Source organism: Acanthaster planci, linkage group LG04, assembly GCF_054643075.1.
Source record: "Acanthaster planci isolate LZ-2023a linkage group LG04, COTS_SCS, whole genome shotgun sequence".
Taxonomy (NCBI): Eukaryota; Metazoa; Echinodermata; class Asteroidea; order Valvatida; family Acanthasteridae; genus Acanthaster; species Acanthaster planci.
The window spans coordinates 20762169-20787010 of NC_141780.1; the positions used below are offsets into that span (position 1 = coordinate 20762169).

The following is a 24842-nucleotide window of genomic DNA, read 5'->3' on the forward strand; positions in this document are numbered from 1 at the left end:
GAACAACCACATCCATCACTGTAAGCTCCTGCCGAACAACTAAAATTCCGATTGAACAGGATAAGAGCTGCACGCGTTTTTTATCACGTTCCCGACAGCGCTTCCACCTAATGTCTGCGAGAGAGGCCCTAAAATCGCAATCCATTAAGGCAAAGCGCAAAAAAAAAAAAAAAAAAAAAAAATGCACGGTGGCAGTTGCAAGGCATCCAGAATATAAACTGAGTCTGTTTTAGGGCCAGTTTAGCTTATTTCCTGCTTGAACGCTTGAGATCTTAAATTACATTCCTGAGATAGTTCGTGTAGAACATTTACATGTTACAAAAACATTGCAGCTGTTCCGGTACTTCGATGGTACCCGGACAGGCAAGATACCTTAATGCACAGGAGCACATGCAATAAAAAAACCAATGAAATCGCAACCCCACCAAAAAAGTATGGTAACATTAGTGCACAGGAATGGCGCAAACAATGCAAAGACCGCATCACCACGTTTGATGATAGCATTAACCCTAAAACTGGACTTGACTCAAGTCGGGATCTCTGTGATGTGTTCGTTTCTGCTTTGGATACACATCGAACGAGAATGCGCACCGTTACTTGCTACGCGCCCTCTTGTGTCCACTGATTACTATCAGTTCAGTTTTTACTGACAATGCTTTAATAAAATTCGGAGATGCAAATTCGTATTCTTCGTTTTTGCCTTCTGTGATCTCTGAGTCCAAACTGTTTTTCATGCGCATGAGCGCAGCGAAGTAGCATGAAAATAAGGTTAACTTAACTGCATGTATGGGACAACAATGTGCCTTTGCAAAGACTGCATTAAAGTTACCCTACTGCACGAATACTTTTATTTGTGCTCCTTCAGCGTAAAAATCCTTACTTTTAACTAGAACATTTTATCTACATTTTGCACCACAGCAACAGCGCCCTCTGCTTCCGATTATGGTATCTCATACATAACAATATAAATAGATGACTGTGAAAGGCCTCATAGTGAAAATCAGCATTTATTCATTAAATGTATAATGAGCTGGCGTTTTCCAAATCTCCTATTTCGCGAAACTGAATGATTAAACTCTAAATGCAAAGTATTCTTCGAGGAGAAGAAAAGACATTGAAGGGCGATACTGATATCATTGTGCCGGTTTTTTACCCCCCCCCCGTTTCACTTATCATTTATGAATTTCGTTTAACCTATAACACACACGTTTGGCGTTGTTTAAAGAGATACGACGGTGCACATGTCGTTTTACAAACAATGCTTATCTTTAGTTCATTGAACTTTAGACTTCAGTACACTTACGAAATTTGGTGCTAAACTAAAACTAGTTGTGGTGCGTTAACGTACCATGCACACAATGGTGCCCATAAAACAAACCGAAGGAGGTTTGAAGACTTCAAGAATATTCTTCTGAAATGAACCGCATGTATTCGCGCATCCACTCGAGAGAGTACATTGCGTGTTTCAAGGTATAATACGCAATAATAGAATAGTAATAATGATAATAAAAGAAAGTAAAAATATTTCCAAATAGGTCACTTGGGAGACATTTTGTGGTACATTTTTCAACATTAGGGAGACATCGGTCATTAGGGAGACATTGAAATGTTTTTGTCCACATTTTGAGAGATGATAGATTAGGGTCTGAAAGGAAAACATGCAAAGTTTGGTTTAAGATCGGATCAGGGAATATTGAATTATGGGACAGTAAAGTTTGAAACATTTGCACGTTCCTATGGGAATGTCTCCCAAGTGACCCATTTTCGGTAATGAAAATAATAATAGTAATGATAATATATAACGAGGTGGAGATTCTGCCTGGTAATAGCATCTTTCATTAGGAAACCTACAACGTCCTTCAGGTACCAGATAATCTAATTCTTTTCAAAACTTTATGTTAGACTAAGTTCATTTTTGGTGATCGATATTTTCCAAAACAATAAGCTCACTCATTGGTTCATATTATTGAAGATCACAACTGTGTCACGCTAAAAAATGGTCTTTTCGTGGGTTTTGGAATACATTTAACCAACAGCGCTCCGCACATCTTCTCTGTAATCCCAACAATCTGTTGCCGTGTTGAAGACCGTAGCTTTTTAAACACCCATGAATGAACTTGGTGGTTATGAACACCACATAATTTCAAACGTCGTGTGGGAAAAGTTGCCTTGCTTTCTTGGAAAAAAATGGGAGAGGAAGTAGGGGAGGAATTGAAGAAAACGAAAAGAGAAAAGGGAAAAATGAATCCCTCCCCCAGATGTTGACGGTTTGTTCCGGTGCACTGATGTTGGGAGCTTCCTCCCCAATTTAGAAAGATCCACATTCCTTTGGCGTCACCCATGACATCACAAGTTGGCAGTCCGATTTAATGTAATACTGAAAACTGCAAATTGAAATCTTACACCCTTGATGTGAGTTTGAGGTTTACTCATAACGTCTTACATGTTCACATATCAAATACAGTTTGACTTTTTATGAGCAAAGGTAAACTTCATCTTTACGGCATGTGCTATAAACATGTAGTTGATTTCTTGGGGGTAAATATGTTATCCCTAACCCACCCCAAAAAGAACCTAGTGGTGAACCCCTCCATGTTTGTAGAGGGCTTCATGTTCACAATTGACAAATTGAGTTGTCATGCTACTGTTTAGGTGGGGTATGTTTGACAGCAAACAAAGCCAATGACATTCGTTGCTATTTGTATATCACTTCAAGGTTGCCAGGTTTGAAGAGTAAAAGTGTGTTACATTAGATTTAAAGGTTTATGTGTCTTGAAGCACAAGGCCTTTTTTCAGCAACTCCGAACATTGAATCCCAGCCTCACGAAGGACACGATTTTAACTCGGGGAATAAGGCTAAATATGTACTTGTATATTGCAGGTGTATTTTGATTATGTTTCAAAAGCCGCACCCAATATTATATTGTATCAAAGACACATAAACGCCGTCTCCACTGTGAGCCCCGAGCTGGACCAAGAGAGGGCGCAATAACTTCCCTTGCAACGAAGGTTCGGGTGTTGGAATCGGGTGTATGCAACCCCCTATTCAAAGCATTTAGCAACTCGTAAACAAAAGAAAAAGGAAGTTTTTAAAAGGTTTCATGTGAAAATTTCAAAATAAAGACCAGCTGAGGTTCCATAGGATACAGACGTCTCGTGTCCAAAAGTTGTTGATGACCGTTTTGGTATGACCAGCATGGCAATATTTTCAATTTATTTCGTTCAACTGAACGCTTTGGTTCCAGGCTACCTGTACACCCATGTTTTACTCTAAAAAAGACTCTCAGTATTCCAGAACACAACCCGTACACTAACACAGAAGTGCTGATCCGGGATGATTCGGCAGAAAATAATTCTAATCATTGGCCTGTATGTAAATACGTGTTTCCTTTCGGACTGGGGGAGCTTTTTATTAAAAATCCCCCCTTGTTGTTGCTGTTAATTATGTAAATTCAATCGCACACTTTATAATTTATAGTGGATTTCTACTGTTAACGCAAACTATAGCTTGACCAAAACCTTTGCACAGAAAGTTTTGTACGTTTTCAACTAAACTTAAAACTTTGACAAACATGTCTAAAGATGAGATCACACATTCTACACATACTAAACGGGTCCTAGAAATGACAGCAAATAAAAACATTACGAAATCGCTATAGAGGTCACTTTGGCAACATAAGTAAACAGTTTGAGCACAATATGGCAGCCTTTGACATTGAGATTACAGTGCTTGCTTTGAATATGATCTTTTTTCCTCAAAGAAAGTTAGAAACCCAACTTCAACCATTTTGCAGTACACTTGCGAGAAGGCTCTTCAATATTAGCTAAATACGCCTTCGAAAACAAACAGGTTAACACCTATAGCTTTATGCATTGGAAAACCCGCATTGGCGACATTGCTAACATCGTTTGGTATCACTTTTGGGGAGCCTCAACATAATTATAGACCATATAGCCTGCCCCTTTTCAGTATCCTGGAATTTTGTCCACAAAAGTTAAAAATACTACCTACCGACGAGTGATATCACAAAATCCTTTGTTGAAGTGCTCTAATCATGCCAATATCCTGCCAATCAAACGCAATCTTTGTCGCAAATGAGAAGTGTCAATGTAGAGAACTGTTGTGAGCCTATTGTTCGACCTGACCTCTCATAACCGGATAATGGAGAAGCTTAAAGGGCGTGCCCAAGAGAGCAGAAGAAGGGGGGGGTTGTGTGACTAAACCGACTAAACCGAACAAGTAAATTTATGATAACTTTAACTTATCACTACAGCAATTGTGTATTCGTTTCAAGCGCGGTAAATTTTGAAAGCAGTGGAACAGATGGCGTATATTGCAGATTAAAGCACAACCACAGTGCATGGAAGCTCTTCATTTGCCTATTTCGATTTTCTTTCATTTTAGGTAAACCTCAGATTCTAGATTCTATTTTTATGGGCGGGATTCTCTACGTTGGATTCCCGCGAACTTAATTGTCTCTTTAAATTGAATCTATTTCCCATCTATACCAAATATTTAATTATTTTCAGTTAGCGCTGCTAAATTATTCTTATCAATTCATTCTCTTCAAACAGACCTGATAATTTACTTACTTATAAATGTTCCTCCCATCATCCACAACCGGCACGCCCTTTAAAATATTCAACTAACCCTTGACCTCGCGCTTATCATTATTATAATCGTTCACGTACTTCCCCGTATCAACGGCAATGTAAACACTAATATGAGCCGCTCACTATCCTGAAGCTTCTAAGTGGGGTGCGCACGCGTCTTTGATCTCTCTACGCATTTACTGAGACAAGGTACCCAAAAGACTGTGAAGAAGAACAGTAGTCCAGTTTCTTAATAGGTATAGTGACCCGACGAACACAATACACGAAGACATTGGAATTGGCAGAAAAAGGCTACTAACTCACCATGGCTGAGGAAAAAACGTCTGCCCCAGTAAACGGGGATGTAAGTGTGAACCCTAAGTCACTAGAGGCGACAGAGAGCCAGATAGTACCCATGGATATTGAACAAATGAAGATGGGAGAGGACGAGGACGAGGACAACTTAGTGGAAGAGGAGGAAGTTGATCGAGGAGGCTGGGGCAACAAGTTAGACTTCATCATGGCTTGCATCGGCTACGCGGTGGGCCTGGGAAATGTCTGGAGGTTCCCGTATCTCTGCTACAAAAACGGAGGAGGTAAATCAATCATGCCATACAATCATTTTAGTTGTGTTGTCCTTACTTTCTGACCGGCCGTGTCATTCCTCTTTCTGACTTTGAAGGTGCTTCGACCAATATTAAGGACTTTGCCTGGTTAGTTTCCTGTTATGGTTTCTATATGTGATCGTAACAAACTCCGACGGCACGTAAGACTTCACCCAACCAAAAAAAATTCAACAACATGGCGTCCGAAACTCAAAAAAATTTCGCATGAAATGCTTTTTTAGGTGGCAATATCGCCTCTTGATGCCAAACTGATACTCCAGTTTGATGTAATTTGTTGATGGTCAGCTATTTTGCTGACAATTAGGGCTGCAGATGCTAGCAATGAGGCGAGAATGGACAAAACGAGTGGTACCAAGCGAGACGAACATTGTTGTACGCCCGTCATGCCAGCGTGCGCGGTTTCATAGGCCTACTCAGCAACTCGACACAGTCAGCAAAAGTTGAAGCGGGCTCAACTTCGCCGATCCGTCTGGGGCTGGTTAGCATATGTCTGGGTTATCGGCGACGCTCCCGTTTGATATGTTTCCGTATGTCTGCGTTGCAGTTTGCGCCTCGGTTGCGGTGCTCTCTGCGTTTGTTTCGTGGATATGGAAACCAGGCAATCACTGCCAAATACTTTTGACGTCTGAGTCTCGTTTCGATAAGCTATAAATATAAAGTCGTTGAGCCCGTCTGATGCCTGGTAGAGTAAGAGTACATGTAATTAAGTCAGGAATCGCAATGAAAGCTTTGTGCGAGTAATTACCTGTGTGTCTTTCGGCCGGGAATACGAGAAACGTGGTCCTGCTAATTGAGTGTTTCGTCTTTTTGTTTCTTGAAGTTTGCCACGATGTTGCACATTGATGGCTTGTTCAGAGAGAAGTTTTTAGCATATGTAAGGGATTAATACAATAGTTTCCACAAAAGATTCTCATCTGTAAAAATCAACATGACCTAAACGGAGCGACACAGCTCTTACACTCAAAATAAGGTGTTGTTTTCCTTGGTTTTGAGACAAGAACATTCATTTGAAATATTGTGATCCATGTGACACGATAACTCGTTGGGTTCCATTCACAACCTGCCTATTGCTAACTAGATTAAGCGTACTATTAATTGCACTGTTGAGAGGAGGGTCTATCCATAAGGAATTTTGGGCCAAAACTATTATTAGAGCGTTAATTTACTTACGTTCCGTTTGCACCATTTTTCTTCCAACATTTCGTATTAATTTAAATATCTTTTGAAGTTTCTTCATTTCCTTCTCTTGTATTGGTGGTCTTTTTAAATATCCGTATTTCTTTGGGCATGGAGAGTTTTTCATGGAATATGTAATCTTCTGCATGACATCACAAAGTGGAAGACACAGAAGTTTGAATTGTTGCATAATAAGAAAAAGATATCTCTTTGTGATCTTTGAAATGGAGAGGCAATGAAAACAGAACTCGGTTTCTTGTTCTAAAACTGAGGTGATGTCTTCGTTACATTATTATATCGAGTCCACTAATAAATCTGCACCACAAATCACAAAGAAATCGTTGACATATAGCATAAAGCAACCCGTTTCCATTTTCTGTAATTTTTGTGAAGTCATTGTATCACCCTACGGTGATAACCATTTTCCAGTCTGTGGTAATGCGTTAGTATCGCAATTACGATGCGGCTGATTGATGGAAAATTCCACTTGTTCGCAACCCACACTCGGTGGAGTTTGTCCCCTCACACCGACCCAGGCCATCGGCAAACAGCGCTATCAGAAGAAACAGCGGCCAGCCCAGGGGCAAAGGCCACTCATTATCTCCTGATTAAGTATTAACTTCTTTAGTTTCTGTATCTGTAACTTTTAGCAGAAAATTTGTTTCGGGTTCTCTGAGTTTGGGTCGATACTTAATTGGAAGAAATCGTCCATTTTGTCAAGCTGCAAAGAACTGCTTAAAGCAAGGCAATGAAATTCTGACAGTTGGTATTAGAATGTACCATTTTGGTATAATTATTAGATTAACCAAATTACTACGTTTGGTAAGGGCTCAATTTCTCTCATACTCCAACGGGTGTTGGCAATTTGTTTATATTTTGACCAGCTTAATTGTTGCAGAGCGTCAACTTTTTTTCAGCAAGCATTTCCCATTTATAGAATGTATTAGTCTAGGCAGCCATTGCTATGGGAACTTGTCAAAAGTGCCGTATGACATTTTTGATCATTTTTATTCGGATTTTTCCATGCCTTTTTGTCACCTTTTTCCGCTTGGAAATGCGCGATGATTTCGAAGGAGCATAGAGGAATAGTTTGAATTCAGTTTTCTACTAGTCCTCTCGGCGTACAACATGACTGGATAACCACATTAAAGACATTCAGAATCTTTTTCAGAGGTTTATAAATGAATTGTCTTAAATCATCTTGGTATTTATTGCTTTGGGGGTATTTTGCTATTTCTTTATGCTGATGCTTCAGAAGTATTACGTTTGATCTGAAAAAAAAAAGAAATTTTGTGGTTCCATCTTTTCAAAGTACAGCGCCAGGATAAACATAGGCAAGAAAACCATTTCTGTCATATGGTTTCATCTAACCTGGGTCGGGTTTGTTTACTTCTTGTTTATCTGTCTATCGGTTGTCCCCCGAATCAGCTGCTAATTTCCCACAGACGTTATTATCGCCAGTTCACGCTCAGTGCAGCTTGCGTTTGTTCTCTATAGTTATTTTGATATCAGTGAAACTTCTTAACTATGGTCTCACTTTGGTGTAAAGTTGATGAAGTTGTGTTGTGCTTAGACGAGATAAGAAAAAAGGACAGACTTGGAATTTTTCAATAAAAAAAAATGTTGGCAATACATTTAATTGTCAGTGTCTTTAAGCTATTAAAAGAGATCGTTATGCGACTTCCTCTTGGAGGTAGATTCTGATATTTGGCACAATACATCTCCATTTCAACAATTCTTTACGATTTTGAGGACCTCCTCCTGAAATGTTCCATGGTGTGAATTTACTTGGAGACATGTCTTGTGCAACGTCCTACGCATTTTAGATGGAAGAAAAGTATCTGGCATTTCTTTTGGATTAATCCTTTTGGTCACTTGCTTTAATTAACTTTAGGGACCTTTGAAGTTGATGTTATATTTGGGACAGGCATCACTCTTGGTACAGAAGTTGCCTATGATCTTGAATCGCTCTCACACCAAAAAGTAAAGGGGACATTGGCTGATTAAAGAGAGAGAAACTGAAATCAAAGTGATATTTTATCCCTTAACTTTTCTCTAATCATGAAATGTTCTCTCTGAAGGAAGTTGAAAAGCTGAACATCGGTGCGAACTCGTAATTTTATTCAAGACCACAGCGCTGAATAGGTACAAGACATAGAATCGTCCACGCGAGTTCGTTTTGGCGCGAAGCCAACACCAATGGGGGAGGTGGAACTCAACGGCACAGTCTGATGAATGCAATGGTTGTTTCTGGTACACCCATAAGTTAAATTTTAATCAGTTTTCCCAATGACTAAATATCGTATTCCGGGTGATCTATCCAGCTTATCGTGTTTGTTGATGTCTTTTCTATACGGCACACTAGTCAGAAGTCACTGAACACACGCCAGTTTAACAAAGGGTTACGCCCAAGGTCCTCACACTAGGAGAGTATCATACGCAATGCTGCTAACCTTGGCATCAAATAAACCAAAGGGGACAACTTTTCTGAGATTTGAGAGTTTCATATACAAATATTTAGAACCTAATATTAGTTATGATGATTGGATGATGTTAATGTGAAGATGAAGCAGAAACACAAGCCAGGAATAATGGTTCTGTGTTAAATAATGTAACCATCACAGTGTGCCTGGCCTGAAAAACAAATTTGCATTGCTCCTTAAAACATCCAAAGTACAAAGTTTTCGAGCTTGATCGATACTTTGGCAATTAAGGCCATTAGCGAGGAGGAAAGAGAGGTTTTGTCAATTCCTGAATGTATAACAATGCTGTAAACTATAGGGCCCAGCTTCTTTTATGCCCTTCAATGATCATTAAGATATCAATGTTGAAATAATGTCTTTGTGAGTCGCCGATCACGAACGTATTCCTACAATCAATGCTTCTGCACAGGCTAGGCACTAGCTTTTAATCGACTCATTATCGAAACTGCTCGAGAAGGTTGCTGATACTTAGTGTCAGCGTTTCATTCCTTTTTTCACCACTGTACCCTTCTCGAAGGTTGAATTGATTTTTTTATTTCTATGAATGGGAAAACACAACGATGTGAAACTCAACCAAATTTCAGACATTTTAGTTCGTCACAGTCAATTTGCTTATCTTGTTGATTTATGTCAGCAGTACATAACCGGGAAAATGGTTTGACATCCTTAAAAGAAGACCCTCAAACCCTCCAGAATGGGCCATTATGAAAAAACATCCGTTGCTTAACACTTCAGGAAAATTACCTCACGATATCAGCCACGCACGGTCGTTTGTATATGCATCAAATGGCGGAGGAAAATAACTCGAAATTTGTCGCCTGTTTTATGATATGCAATATAAATCTCAAAGAAGATCTTCATCTTAATATCTTGAGGCACGGATGTAATTTCCTTGTAATCACACCAGGATCTGAATTTAATGACCTCGAAGCTATACGGTCAGCAATTTACTTTGCATGAAGTGGAAATTTACAACTTACGTTTTGTAATCGCAGATTAAAGATAATGCGTCACTCAATATTGCCTCTTATATAAGTGTTTATGTAACAGTCATTTACACGGTCACGTTTTTTGTTGATAGATTATAAAATGCCACATACTTCAGCAAGCTTCTGTCTGATAACTGTCAATCTTCTTTTACTTTGTTTCTTTTTTAAGAGCAATTACCAAGGAGTGGACCAAATCAAAAATAAGCGAGCAAAGCAGCAATCTTCAAGATTTAATTGGGTGGGACAGTCACTGCGCTCGTGACATTTCGCTCGACTTCATGCCAGATGTCAGCTGCCAACAATATGGGACAAAATTCTTTCCAAACCCCGACTAAATCTTACCCAAAAATCCACCAGCTGAGAAGTTACACCACACATCTGTTAAATAGTAAAGCCAATTCTGAAACAAACATCATAGTGCTCTGTCATATTTTTTAAAATAAACGACGCATGCGCGGCAAAGTTTAACGTTATCCTTACCAACCCAATCGACACAAATATAACATAGTCAGAAATTTGAAAAAGTAAAGAGGAGTTCTGTTCTGAATTCTAGAAATTACGGTTAAACATAGAATTAAAAAATTCAGATTTCTGTAGCTATTTAACATCGAATTTTTTTTACCTGAAGAAGCTGCTGGGGCAGTTTTTTTTACCCGCAAGTTATTCAACCTTGCAATTGAGCTTTGAGCCAACTAAGCACGACGCGTTAATACGTCAACTACGGAAATGAAAACAGAATTCCTAAACGAGTGTACACGACCTCCGTAGAAAAAATATGGAAAATTATGCGTGTTTACCTGTCATGCAGTGCCAAGCGGTTAAATTGGAATAATTCGTCTAACCATACGCTGTGAATGCTTATTATTTACGGAAAGAACAAACAAACTCAGCTGAGCAACTCGCCCCCTTCCGGCAGTTTGACCAATCGTCCCTCATTTTGTGTGGAACGACGTCCAGGCAGTACATGTTCTGGCCGCGTGATACGACTTGTTTTATTCGCTCCCATGATAAATTTCTCTCGGCCTTATGAAGTCGCAATGCTGGGCTATTTTCAAACCAGTTTCCATTTGACAGGCATAGCATTTGGTCTGACAAAGACAAATCCGAACCGAACCAAACCAAACGGCCGTGGATCCAGTGGGGGTCAGCCTCTCCTTCCTGTTCGTTGCCATTTAAGATCCTACATCTATTGGGTCGGAAGACCCCTTGGAAAGCATAAATCACGTGGGAGTCTTATTTTGCGTGTAAATGAACGACAAAAAGAGATTAAATGGCTTCACCAACGGCGACATTATAGTTAGCCCCCCCGAACGAAATTTCCCAAACCCCATCCCAGCAGAAAAATCTGAATCTATCCCTGCCAAAACTGAGTAACATATCCATTTTCAAACACACAAAGCCTCTAGGGAAAACGAAACAAAAACAACATACCGTAACGCATTAAAATTCCATTTACAAAATTACAATACCGGCGATTCACAATAGTGCGCCTCCAAGAGTTTACAACGCTATGACCTATCACAATGCGCAAAATCTGTCTACCCAATGCGCGTTTGGAAAGGGTCGACAGATTTCGCGCGCTGTGATTGGTCTAAGCGTTGCAAACTCTTGGAGGTGCACTATTGTGAATCATCCGTATTGAAAGAAATTGACTGTCAATAATGAACAATTATTAGTCATGAATTGTGTTCTGCTGATTGCCGTTTTGAAGAGGCATGTCCCTGCAATCTCATTTGAGAAGATGATCTGAAATCGAATAGTTGGCGGGACCAAACTGCTGTTTTATTGAGGTCCTTGCGTGCTTTTCAACGGGGGGGGGTGGAATTCGAAGGGGTGGTGGGTATAGAGGAATGAACAGCACATTTTTTTTTCATTTTTCTTGATACGTATACGTAAATTTACGCGTTCACTTGTTTTCAAACGTTACATCCAAACTGTGCATGTAACGTTTTTGTATCATGTGCCACACTTTTCAGTGCCCTTTAATACATTTTGAATTTGGGACAGTTTGAAAATAAAATGGGATGGATTGGATAAATCATCAAAAATCAAAAGTGAAGGGATATAATCTCCCCATCCCCTGGGATTTATGCCCATGGTTGAATCATATACCATCAATTCATCGCAGAGACAAGAATTATTTTAGTAACGATTCATGGGGTAATTATATGATAAATATAATTTGTTTATTGGTTACCGAAAATGGGTCACTTGGGAGGCATTCCCATAAGAACGTGCACACAATTTACTGTCCAATAATTAAATATTCCCTTATCTGATCTTAACCAAACTTCGTATGTTTTTAATTTAGACCATAATCTATCATCTCTCAAAATTTGGACGATAAAATTCGGCCTCCTTCTGGTAGCTGGGGCATTCGGGAGACACTGAAATGTCTCCCTAATGACCGATGTCTCCCTAAGGTCGAAAAATGTGCCACACAATGTCTCCCTGATGACCAATTCGTAAGAATAGGACACACGCCTAATGATTCTTAAATGATTGTTGTCCCCATTTTAGGAGCCTTTCTCATTCCCTACTTCGTGTCGTTGGTGGCGTGTGGTGTACCTATCTTCCTTATGGAGGTTTCCCTTGGTCAAGCCTTACAGACTGGAGGCATAAGCGTATGGGAAATATTTCCCGCCATTAAAGGTAAAACTTCCCGCCATCATTACCTTTTAATAACGAACTTAAAACAATGTACTTGTACCAGATAGGCTACAGCAACATTTCTTGTTGGGTTAAGATACATTTTCTTGGCTGTTGGAAACATCAGCTTTCCCGTCCCCGCGTGCGTGCCAGTGAATTTTCCTGCCCTGTTAATTACATATGCGCGTGGAGCGATAGTTTTCAACTTTGACAGGTTCGCTAAACTGGAGAACCCAGAAATTTTGTTGCTAGGGAGGTATGAAGGTGCATGTTAACAGCGACTCAGTCGTAGTTTGAAACCAGAAAGTGTATTTCATGTTACAAATTGTTTTACTACCCTAGAGTTGAAAAATGTTAATAACGGCATAAAATGGGGAACATTATTCGATATTGGTTATCAGAAAATGACATCAACAACACTTGAGAACCAGCCTTTGGTGGCAAATTTGAATTTGCTCATTTTTTGGTAATGACCCCAGTTTGGTGACTTCTTCTTTGTGAGAAGAACTGGCAAACTATGCAGGTTTCAGTTGTTGCACGGCACACTTCAAGACAACTAATCATGCCCAAAACCCCAAATGACAGGTCGGTAAATAACGCAGACCTAATACAGCCTCGCATCTCAGCTGAAAGCAGTGTTTGAGAAAACTTGAACAGAGTCCATTGCACAGTTAGTCCGAATCACTGAAGAGCTATTCAATTAACAATCACCAGGTGTTGGTCTGTCCGCCGCCACCATTGCTTCCATGCTGAACGTATACTACATCATCATCGTGTCCTGGTCTCTGTTCTACATGTTTGTCTCCTTCACCAGCGAGCTACCCTGGCACGATTGCGGCAACGAATGGAACAACGAGTTCTGCAGTGAACTGGAGCTGCAGAATAACCTGACCTCTTCCATTAAGAAGAATTTCTTCTTATCCACCAACGGCTCGCTTTTGCCCAAACCACTGGCCGAATCCTCCGCCGAACAGTATTGGGAGTAAGTGTGGCAAGCAATCCGCCTTGAGCAGAAGCACCCCTTCGTCGGTTAAAAAGAGCCATGTTGGTGGGGAGTGTTCATCTTGCTGGTGGTGATGCGACCGCAACGCTTGCATTGCATAGTCGTTCGTGAACCGGGGAAGCGCATTGCCCACCAAAGGAGCCTCCGTTGCTATGAACATTGTACACTTTCTCGGTTCTGCTCGGGGCCCATTGGTCTCTTATTAGAGTTCTTCCAACGATACATGCACAAAATGAAACATGCCACAAGTCATTTGGGATAAGATGTGAACGAGATCGGACGGCTCCTCGCCCATGCACTGAATATGGTTGGACCGCCGTGACGTAGGACCTTTATCCCGAATGACCTTGCCTCGTTAAATAGTGAATTTGTCTGCCGGCTTATCGGATTTTTCATTACGACTTTTCGTTCCATCCCCTAACAGGAGAAGAGTACTGCACATAAGTAGCGGGTTTGAGGACGTTGGTAGTATCCGATGGGACCTCATTGGATGTTTGGCCTTAGCCTGGGTGATGACATTCCTCTGTATTTGGAGAGGCGTCAAAACTACTGGAAAGGTAGACTAACCGACAAACCGACTAACTTTAAAAAAATCAGATCATCTCTGACCAGCATGCTGATTCGCACAAATTGGTGTTGCGCCAAAGTAATCACGATAGCATGACACACCTTACAGATATTTCTGGATCACCAGCCAAATCCACACGATTTGACAGGATTCTGTGCCGGAATTGACCTTAATTGCTGTCCTTGCCTTATCTGTCTTTTTCAGATCGTGTGGTTCACTGCCCTCATTCCTTACGTCATCCTACTCATTCTCCTCATCAACGGTGTCCTCCTGGAAGGTTCCGAGGATGGCATCCTCTACTACATCACACCTACTTTTGACAAACTCACTGAGGCCAAAGTAAGACGACTCTCTTGATTCGAAGAACCAAGTTACAAATACTGTATAGCGAAGCTGATTGCAAGAGAGAGTCGAAGGCATTTCGATTCCTGTATACCATTTACACGTGTATGCGATTGTGCTCGTGCTGCATTCATATGGCTGTAGACCCATAACATTCCGTAAATTGCCTCTAAATGGCAGTTAAAGAGTAAATAACACGCAAAGACCCAGAAGTTGTGACTTGGCTTGGGCTTAAGTTCACGTTTGTGTTGGATCCATCTGCGCCAAGCTCCCAGCAGAGTTAGACTTGCGATTCTGATGTTTGCGTTGCGACTCGGCCACCCTGTGTAGGCCCTAAGTTTAAACTTTTGAAGGTTACTAGTCCACATTTCTAGGCATTATTCTATTACAAATTTCTGACTACGAGTACCAAACTACAATCCCGGACAAAATTGTTGGGACACTTGGCAGTAGCCGTACGCTCTCTAGTCCCCACCCCCACTCCCCCGGTCAATGTTGTCATGTCCAGCCGGAGCACAGACCACGCACATGGATGCAACATTGAAAGGGGTCTGGAGGTTGGAGGCCCAACGAGATTTGTCCGGGATGTAGGCTCGAGTCGGACTCCAGTCGTAATGTTTGTGACTCGTGACTTGACTTGTAACTATGAGTTTTTGACTTGTGACTTGACTTGGATTTGCAAAAATTGACTCGCTACCACCTCTGCCAAGTACCTTAACCTTCAGCACGAGTCGTTACATCCCAGTAATCCTTCTCGTACCTCTGTCGCCTTTAATGCCATACAGTATCAGAATCGGTTTCTGTTTTTGGCAGTACTGTCACACTCGAACGTCATTAATCCAACTAATTTGTACAATCACATTCCGTCGTTTGCAGCAACTTGGCGTTCGGCGGTCAATGACATCTCGCACAATTATTTTCATATTAATGAAATTAACTACATGAGCCCATAACCAGCGATGTGATCTTGCCGCAGGGCCTACTTCTAAATGGTCGACTAGATGGTCTAAACCATGGTCGAACTATAAGTCAGCTAATTCAGTCGGCACTGGAACATACCCTTCGCCAGAAGTAGGTCACGGTGAATAGCCTAGCGCTTCCGGACACGGCCTTCGAATGACAGATAGAGGAAAGTGTGTGACGGGTGAGAAATATATGACATCATAAAACAATATTTTCGTTGTCATTTCTAGGTATGGGTTGATGCTGCCACCCAGATCTTCTTTTCCTATGGCGTGGGCATCGGCTCGCTTATTTCACTCGGTAGCTACAATCCTTACCGGAACAATGTTTTGATGTAAGTAATGTCAGGACCCGAAAAGGTGTTGAGCTGTGTCCAAAAGTTGCGGTTGGAAACAACTTGTACGTCTTAAATGGAAACCACTGATTTCGTGTGATTTTTGATCCTCTTTCAATTATTTTACCGTCTGTGATTATTTGTCAGTGATTTCAAACGCAGCAATAATGCTTGACCTGGTATTTTGACGTTACTAACTTTCCCGCTCTGTGTTTTCTGGCCGACAGTGATACAATTGTGGTGGGTATCGTGAACGCAGCCACCAGCCTGTTCGCAGGTTTTGTCATCTTTGCTGTACTGGGCTACATGGCGACCATACAAGATGTGGAAGTTTCGCAAGTAGCTGACGAAGGTATTGCATTGATTATATTTCATTACCTTCTGATCGTCAAATCCTTTGGGCAAATGTGCCTTTTATTTAGCATGCGTAACTCACCGTGCTGCAAAACATTTTCTGAAGTTTGGCGTCTGGTGTGTTGTTCAAACTAACACTTTTTAGAACCGTGCACCAAACAATCAAACGGAACAAGGTAATTGTTCCATGTCAGTGAAGATGTTAATGGCGGAGCGCGCAGCATAGACATTACCACTGTAAGGAAAGAGTAAAGCTTTACGCATCTGTAAGATTTGGTTGCCGTCGGCAACATGGAAGCCATCGGCCCTTGTGAGCCATTTGTGGATTGTGTGAAATCTGAACTCACTGACCACAACGCCTATGACTTCGTCCGAAGAATAACTGACAGGCTGACAGACCATATTAGGACAAGGAGATTCCGTATGAGAAATGTCTATTCTTCTGCCTCGGCCAAGACTTTTGTATACTGACCAAAAGAGGGAAGGTGAATTATACCAAATGCATTTCTTCACAACAGCACGTCTGTTTTGTATGGATTGTTTTTATAGGGCCAGGACTGGCATTTGTTGCGTATCCAACGGCTGTTGATACTATGCCCGCCGCTCCTTTCTGGTCAATCATATTCTTCGCCATGCTGGTCATGTTGGGTCTGGACAGTCAGGTAAAGTAATATCGTATAATGCTTGTGGTAAAAAGGAATAAGCCAAAATTTGTTTGTGCATAAAATCTTGGGAAAACGGCTCCATAATGTCATTCTTGCGAATACTCCTGACAAAAGAGTCCTTTTACTGATGACACGAGTCTGTTAAATAACCATCATAATGTAAATGCAGCCATTAGCAATCTAAATACAGAACTTTTAAAGGTGAATGAATGGCTCTTGTCAAATAAACTTTCAGTTAATTCACTCAAGATGAATTACATGATTTTTAAGTCAAGACAAAATAAGTAAACGCAAAATTCTTTTCTTTGTTTGCGTAGTACTGTTCTGAACCAGGTCAAAACTACTAAATTCTTCTGTGTTCATAATGATAAGAATCTCTGTTGGAGTAAACATATCCACAATTGTTTACTAAAATTTTCAGAAACGATGGCGTTATGAAGAGATTAAGTTTTTTTTCTACCGAAAACTATACTTTCAACTTTGCTTAATACCCTTACTCTTTCTTACTTAAATTATAACATTCCTACTTGGGGCAGCTCGACCTGTCAATGAAACAAGCTGTTTCTTATCCAGAAGAAAGCTGTCCGAATAATGTCCAAAACAGGTTATCTTACTCACACAAGCCTATTATTTGTAGAGCTTGGAATACTTAAAATGAACCACCTTCCCATTTTGAATTTGTGAAAATTTAATTTTGAATACAAACATTATCATTTACCGCGTAGTTTCAATTTATTAGTGTCTCTTCAGTACACTCTCATACAACTAGAAGCGCATCTACAGGCAACTATTATGTTAATTACAACCGTACTTCTGTTTCCAAAGATAGTCTCATCTCACGATATGTGTCCTTTTGGAGCAACCTTAATAAGGATCTGACAAGACTCTCAACGCTAAATGCATTTACTAGAAAACTTAAAACTTACCTTATTAGTTTGTATAATAAAAATCAGATCATGTAATAATGTCAGTGTACTTCCATTCTTTAATTAAAAGGTCTGGTCTCAACTGATAGCAGTTATGTCTTACTGTTGTCTGTGCTGCCAATGTATCGTATGTCTCCTGTGTTATGTTTCTTGTCCAGTCTGAACCATTGTTCGTGTAATAGGGAAAGCCAAAAGCACAGTGCTTCTGTTTTCTACATGTTGGTAGTAATTCAGACTTTGTACAATAAATCAAACTTAACACGGCAGTTCCTGTTAATTGTAGAAATTTTCACTATGTATATATGATATTGACGTATTTGGGATTTCTTTTGTCGCCAACATGAACTAAATGAATGTATAAATTTAACTGTTGAAGGAAAAAAATCAAGCAAATCAACATTTTTCACAGAGTCATTTCATAGGCCCAAGTTGGTAATGGTTGGCAGGTTCAAAACCACATTCGCTGATGAGGTGGGTCAGTTTAACTTGACAACGAGTCAGTGATGTCTCTTTTTTCTTCCTTGGTCAATTTTTCCCCCTCAGTTCTGCGTCGTAGAGGGCTTCGTCACCTCCCTCATGGACGGCTTTCCCGAGTTCAGGCTCAGGCAGAATCGGACCATTTTTGTCATCTGCATCTGCGTCGTAGATTTCTTCCTGGGGTTCATGTGTCTCACAGAGGTAAGAGCATACCTCAGCGTAATTTCCTCTTTCCGTGCTCCTCATATCAGAGGACCAAACAATAGATCCATTTCAAGACTCAGTATGGCGGACGCACTGACACGTTTGTCATGTAATTTTCTAAGCAGATTGGCAACTACAGCGTTGTGACAAGCCACTAGACACTCAGAATGCTTATCCCTAAATCAAACCTCATAGAGAGATAAAACAGATGACGTGGAGGAGGAACCATCCATTGCCTTTGCCGCCTCGGTTCCAATGCCCATGCAAATATATACACGTGCTTGGTTGGACACCCAGATGCTTCTCTGGCGCCACATCCGTCTTGGGCAGGAGTACCCGTAATCGGTGGGGTGGGGAGTGTTCATTTTGTTGGTAGCAATGCGATGTCATAGTCGTTCGTGAATCAGCAAAGTGCGGTACCCACCACAGGAGCCTCCGTTGCTCGGAACATTGCGCGCTCTCTCTGTCCAGCTCGGGGTCATTCGCGCAAACAATTGCTCCCTTGCGGAGATTTGGCCCCCATACGTCAGTAAATGTAACTCCCTCGTGCAAGGAGTTTGTTGTTTAAGCGAAGAGATTCTCGATTCTGATGCTGATTTGAAAGTCTGACTTTCATGTCCTTTTTTTTAAGGGCGGGATGTACATGTTCCAGTTGTTGGATTCCTACGCAGCTAGCGGCATGCCGTTGCTTTGGGTAGCCAGTTTTGAGTGCATCACAATATCTTACGGCTATGGAATCCGGCGATACTACCGAGATGTGTCCACGATGCTTACATTCACGCCGGGTTGGTTCTGGCCACTCAGTTGGGCTTTCATCACCCCTGTGGTCACTGTTGTAAGTTTGCCTCTCATTTGCTGAACTCCCGAGTTAATTTCTTTCCAACTTATGATTAAGACTCGTAGTTTTTATGTCTTGATCTGTTTTGAAGGTGGACCCAGAACTATATTTTATTTCGGTCCAGAATTTTGGTGGAAGGGGGACAGAATCGAAAAAAAAAATTTCATGTAATCATTACAGTCTTTCTTGGATGTGAGGCTTCATTTAGGGCGTTTTAAGACCTTTAATTCTACGGTTGTGCCAAAGGGCGACTGCAATCAGTGTTTTTTACGAACCTGTAAAATGCACCTTTGTACCTCAGTAAACCTTATTTTCAACTTTGGTTTCACTATTTCAAAGGGTATTTTAATACCCTTTTGGTTTTTATGCTAATGAGTATTTCCATACTGTGATATCATCTCAGAAAGAAGCCTCAATATTACAGTGGCTTGTACACAAGAAGTCCTGCGTTTTTGTAGATTTTCCTGAACTAAGTTTTCTCGTTTTTGCTGTTTCATTGTTGTTTGTGTGCATAGCAATAAGAAATCATCAATCCCTCTCTCATAAATACTTTCACTGAGTAAATTCTGGGCTTACAATTTGTACAGAAATACCTGTGCACAGAACCAGGGCCGTTTTCCATTACCCAACTTCGTCTCCGTCTCAGGCTTCGTTCCCAAAACCAATCCCCGACTGTGGGCCTGAAACGATTAAATTAAATTGGATTACTTTAATTTTTGTCTCTCTTGCATCTTATTTGATGTTTTGGTGTCACTATTGGACTAATTACTGCGCTTACAGCTTCAAAAGCAGCTAGTTAAAAACTGTTGAAGCCTGAAACGGAGCAGAAGTTGAGTATTGGAAAACGGCCTAGTCTTCCCTACATGACTTCACAGTAACAGCGCCGTCAGTTGTCCGGGAAACCATGGATAATTTTGAATATTTAAAAAGTGTGCACTTTTCAATGCATTGAACCAAATGTGAGTGTGTAAGAGTTTTCATACATTGACAGATATTTCGGCCTTTCGCGGGTTTTTCTCTCTCAGGGAATATTCATCTTCAGCCTGGTCGACTACTCCGGACCAAAGTACGGCGATAATTACTACTTCCCAATCAGCGGCGAGATTTTGGGCTGGATGATGTCCCTAGCCTCCATGCAGTGGATCGTCACATACGCCCTCTATCTGTTCCTCACCAGTCCCGGCACAGTCAAAGAGGTAAATCGTTACAAATTGTGACAAATGTGAATTGTTTCACAAGCTCTGAGACAAGCACTCGGTGTAAGGGAGAAACCTGTACTTAAAATACTTTTCTCCTTATAAATAGAATGGAACAATAATAATTAATTTGAAGCGAAAAAAAAATGCCCCAGATCTGAACTTGGTGTTTAATTAATAACTAACCTAACTGAGTGTTAACTTGATGAATGCAACCTATTTCAAGAAAACACAAAACAGTTCATGTTGAGACATGATTCACAAGGTGATGTTTTATGTATTGTGTTGCGCCCAACCAACTGCAACATCAGCTTACCAAATTGGCGCCCACCCGGGTTAGGAACGTAGAGTCCGGATTGCGTCTCCGTTGATGCATTAGAAATTACAACACAAAAATGTGTCACGTGATACATCTTTGGAAGTGGTCTTCTTTTGTCCATCTTCTTGGAAGTGATAATGTACCAGACGAAGTATTGTCATATGGAGTATATGCAATTACTCTCTTCGAACCAAGTGCGATTTTTACAATTGTGAACAATGTCTTTTCGATATGGCTGCACTCCCCTTTATGAAAAAGTTACAAGATCAATGGGCATGGCATTTCGGGGGAAAGGTCATACTTTTGGATTATATCACTCTATGATTGCACGGAATCAGTCGGCTTACTTCCTTCACGTAATATCCAGTTATAGTCTTGCAGTACATGATGATGAAGAATTCGCCATCTTTTCTCTTGCAGCGGCTACACCTTATGACAACTGCTCGCGTCTTCCCCAAGGAGAAGGAGAACCCTCTCCCAGACGAGGAATGCAGCGTAGGAGGTAGCTCAGAGTCCTCAGACAAGCACGATCGAGACAGCATCCCTCCACATTACAAGAACACGGTAGATGACGAGACTGCCCATGATAACGAGGCATATACCGAGGACAACGGTGACGTACGTAAAGATGTTGGTATAGGGGATAGCGATGATGAGTAGGATTAGCGACTTGAATTGAGGCTATGTAAGGGATCGTGGCAGGGTCACTGACCTATATACCAAGGTCAGTGGGTAGAGTGGGCCTTTTTGACCAGCCCTGCGATGGAAGGTTTGTATAAGTTTTAAAGGTGTTTCCTCGACTCACTGTGTCTGTAAATATTCACGTTCCAGGCTGCCGTTCTATCAATAGTTTAAAATATTTGGCTGCTGCGACATATTTTTAAGCTTTAATCAGGAAAACCAGCTTACGAGCGGAGGCTATGATATCCGACTGCCACTGTTCTCAATGTGAGAGCCACACACAGCATGCAGATTTGAGATAGCTAAATGCCCCTATATATCCTGTACGCGAAGAGATTCTGTCTACAGCATGGCTTCCTTTGTGGAAAGCCTCTTGCATACGACAGCTGGTCAGACTGATTGACTCTTTATCCTTCCTTCAGATTTGATCCTTCCTCCAACATTGCTGTCTGTGATGGTCCATAACTTATGAGTTTTTCTTCATGACTATCAATTGGAATGAACTCTTCGTGTGACAGAATCCAAAGTTCTAGTGAGATCATTCTATTGGCTGCACTTTCATAGACTTCCTTCCAGCGTCTTTGTTTTAGTTTAAATAAAATAACTTGAAAAAATATTATTTCGTTTCCTATGTGCTGGGTGTTATGCTCTAATTAAGTGTCCAAATGAACTTTATTAAAGTATTTTTAAAAGAAATTATAACCTAAAGAACATACCCGAACAGTAAACTTTTCTATACAAATTCTTCGATTCTAAGCTTCATGTATAAGTTGTTCTCTTCAATGGTGGTAGATTTTTTTCCGAGTGTCCAACCTGATAAAGTATTTTTGGTCGTATCAAGATTGTAGTGTTACACACTTTCGACTTCTATTCGCCCACACAATGTGATGAGTTGTAAAGGTCAGCCGCTGATACGTATCACAGTCATTATACGTGCATTGCACGACGGGACAGCATCCAAACGCTTCATCGGCAACGTACTTAAACTTGAACAGGTACTTAAATTGTTTACTTCGGTATTGGGAGCAGTTGATGCACTGCCAACAACTGAGTGTCGAGTTAACACCATGTGGTATTTACACTAAACCAATGCATTATATCAGCGAGATATACTGTGAAGTCTGCCTTATTTTGCACACGTCATTTCTTCCAATATATTGTCTGTGTGGGAACAAATACCTAGTTGGGAACAGATTCTTAAATAGTCATCTCCAGTCGACCACTTTATTGATATTTATAGGCATTAAATACCTCTTTAAGGCTCTTCTCAATGAATTATTCGCCGTGGTTGGCACCTTATCCATACATGCACCACCTGTGCTAATTTTCTGGTAAATAGGTTTGTGCATTTGAGTATTTTTCGCTTTTCGAGCATGTTTTATTTTAAAACTTGTATATATAAATCCGTCATCAACTTTTATTCCGACGTACGCATAAAGATCTGAAATCGACTTAGACGTCAGCTGCACACAACAACTCGATCAATCAACCAAATCTTTTTATTTGTTTGTTTGAAAACAACAGTACAGATGACGTTGAATATTCCGTGTATTTTACTGCATCTAAAAAAAATTCTACCTCAATATTAATCTGTAATACCAACTTATTAGCAATTAGCACCTGCTAGTGTATTTGCTCACAGTAGTTTTATCGTAGAATGACACATATCCAGTCCACAAAAGGGACTTTCCCGGGGATCGTTTGGCATAAGTATCTTAAATGTTTGCATGGCATGGGTAGGGCAAAATCATGCTTGAGGCCAATATGCCCACAGTAATCACCAAGGTTTCACAATGAGTCGTTTCTTGCTAAGTATGTCTCAGTAACTATGGCATGGTATTATAAACTGTTGACCGGCCACTTTGACGCGTTTACTTTTGTTTACCTCTAGCCGGAACACAATACACTTATGTGGCTTCCTCTGAAATCACAGTCGTCGCAGTGTTAGTCGACCATTGATGGTTTTTATTCACCCATGCACGTCTTTTGATTGTGTGGAAACAAGCACCTTTTATGTTTTCTCTTCGAAAAAGTAATATGTATAAACGGTAACAGATCCATATATTTATCTATGCATTTGTATTCGTTTGTGCTATACGGAGGTCGTGGATGTATCACTGTAAACAAAATTTAGTCATTTTGACTAATAAAAGTTCAGTCCAGCTCTGTCTAAAATGACCAATTTAAATTAGTCAGAAAGGCCAATGACCAATTTAAATTAGTCAGAAAGGCCAATGACTAATTTAAATTAGTCAGACGGGCCTATGAATAACATTTATTCGTCAAAAATAAGTCAAATTTGACCAAAGTCAAGCACTGCTGACTAAATATTAGTCCCATCTTGATTTAATAAGTCATCGAGACCGGAAGTATTTTGAGCACGAAATGAATAACTTCTGTTTACAGTGTAGCAAAATTGTTAAAATGTGTCAAACCCTCCGCCCTATAATGATAGCTGGATACAAATGGTTCTAATGGCTGTAGATAGTTGGTTGTTAAATCAAAAATTCAATTAAATTAAAATAATGAAGATCACCAAAGTGCAAACCTACTGTGCTAGTGATTAAGACATGGGTTATCAAGTATACCAAATTGTCAGGTCTGACTTGTTGCAAGAACATCCTCTGCCTTTTGAATTAAGGATTGTGCTTGGCAAGAAGAACAAGAATATCAGTCCTTTGGGCCTTTTAAAATATTGTCCAAATCGGACCTGTTTCTTTTCATAATTCTTATTCCAGAAACAAAAGTTGATGATTTGGATACCACTCAAAGCAGCTTCCGTGTAAATATTTTAATTTAGATCCTATTAACAGTATTAATAAAGAAAAATCGCACAAGATTATGAGAAAAGCACTGTCAAATAAAAGGTAAACAGATAATCTTCAACACAAACAATGTTTGATGCTCTTGGGTGTTGTTTCTTCTGACAGAGGTGAGAGTTAATTTTCGCCACGCCTTCGCAAAAGCATAGCATCTTTGTTACCATATCAAATTATATATTTGGCTTGGGGGTAATAATCTGTGTCCTTACCAGGCTCAAAGGGTAATAAGATCGCTAATTTTTGAAAGAAATACTGATGTTGTTGGGCATTTCCGGTTGATGCTTGCTGCCTCGAAGGGAACACGCGTCACACGTACACAAATGTGTCTTGCCAACCCCCCCCCCCCGTTAAAATGGTGACGCCAGTGTTAATAATATTCAACCTGATATTGCAACCTTTGGACAGACAGAATAAATATTTAACTCACAGATGATTTGAATGCTGGCGATTCTTTAATTTTGAGTCTGCATTTTACCCTTAGCAGAAATCTACATCTAGAAGTTCAACTCATATAGGCTGCGTTCGGGCGGCTTGTTCTCGTATTATTCACGAATTTGCCTTGTTGGTGGGTCGGCCGCTCAAACGCCGGGAACGTACAACTTGGTTATCGTTAGCAGTCGTGGCAAGCATCATG

At 40.5% G+C, this 24842-nt stretch overlaps 1 protein-coding gene across 1 annotated transcript; it reads left to right on the forward strand.

The window, feature by feature from the left end:
• The first annotated feature begins 4730 nt into the window (after window positions 1–4730).
• Window positions 4731–24281, forward strand: LOC110984836 (sodium- and chloride-dependent GABA transporter 1-like). The gene is made up of 12 exons (XM_022245381.2): window positions 4731–5189; window positions 12388–12519; window positions 13231–13498; window positions 13944–14076; window positions 14292–14426; window positions 15623–15726; window positions 15954–16078; window positions 16630–16742; window positions 18215–18349; window positions 18984–19187; window positions 20216–20386; window positions 21126–24281. The coding sequence occupies exons 1-12, from the start codon at window positions 4919–4921 to the stop codon at window positions 21363–21365; spliced, it is 2031 nt and encodes a 676-aa protein (XP_022101073.2). The 5' UTR covers window positions 4731–4918; the 3' UTR covers window positions 21366–24281.
• Window positions 24282–24842: the final 561 nt, after the last annotated feature.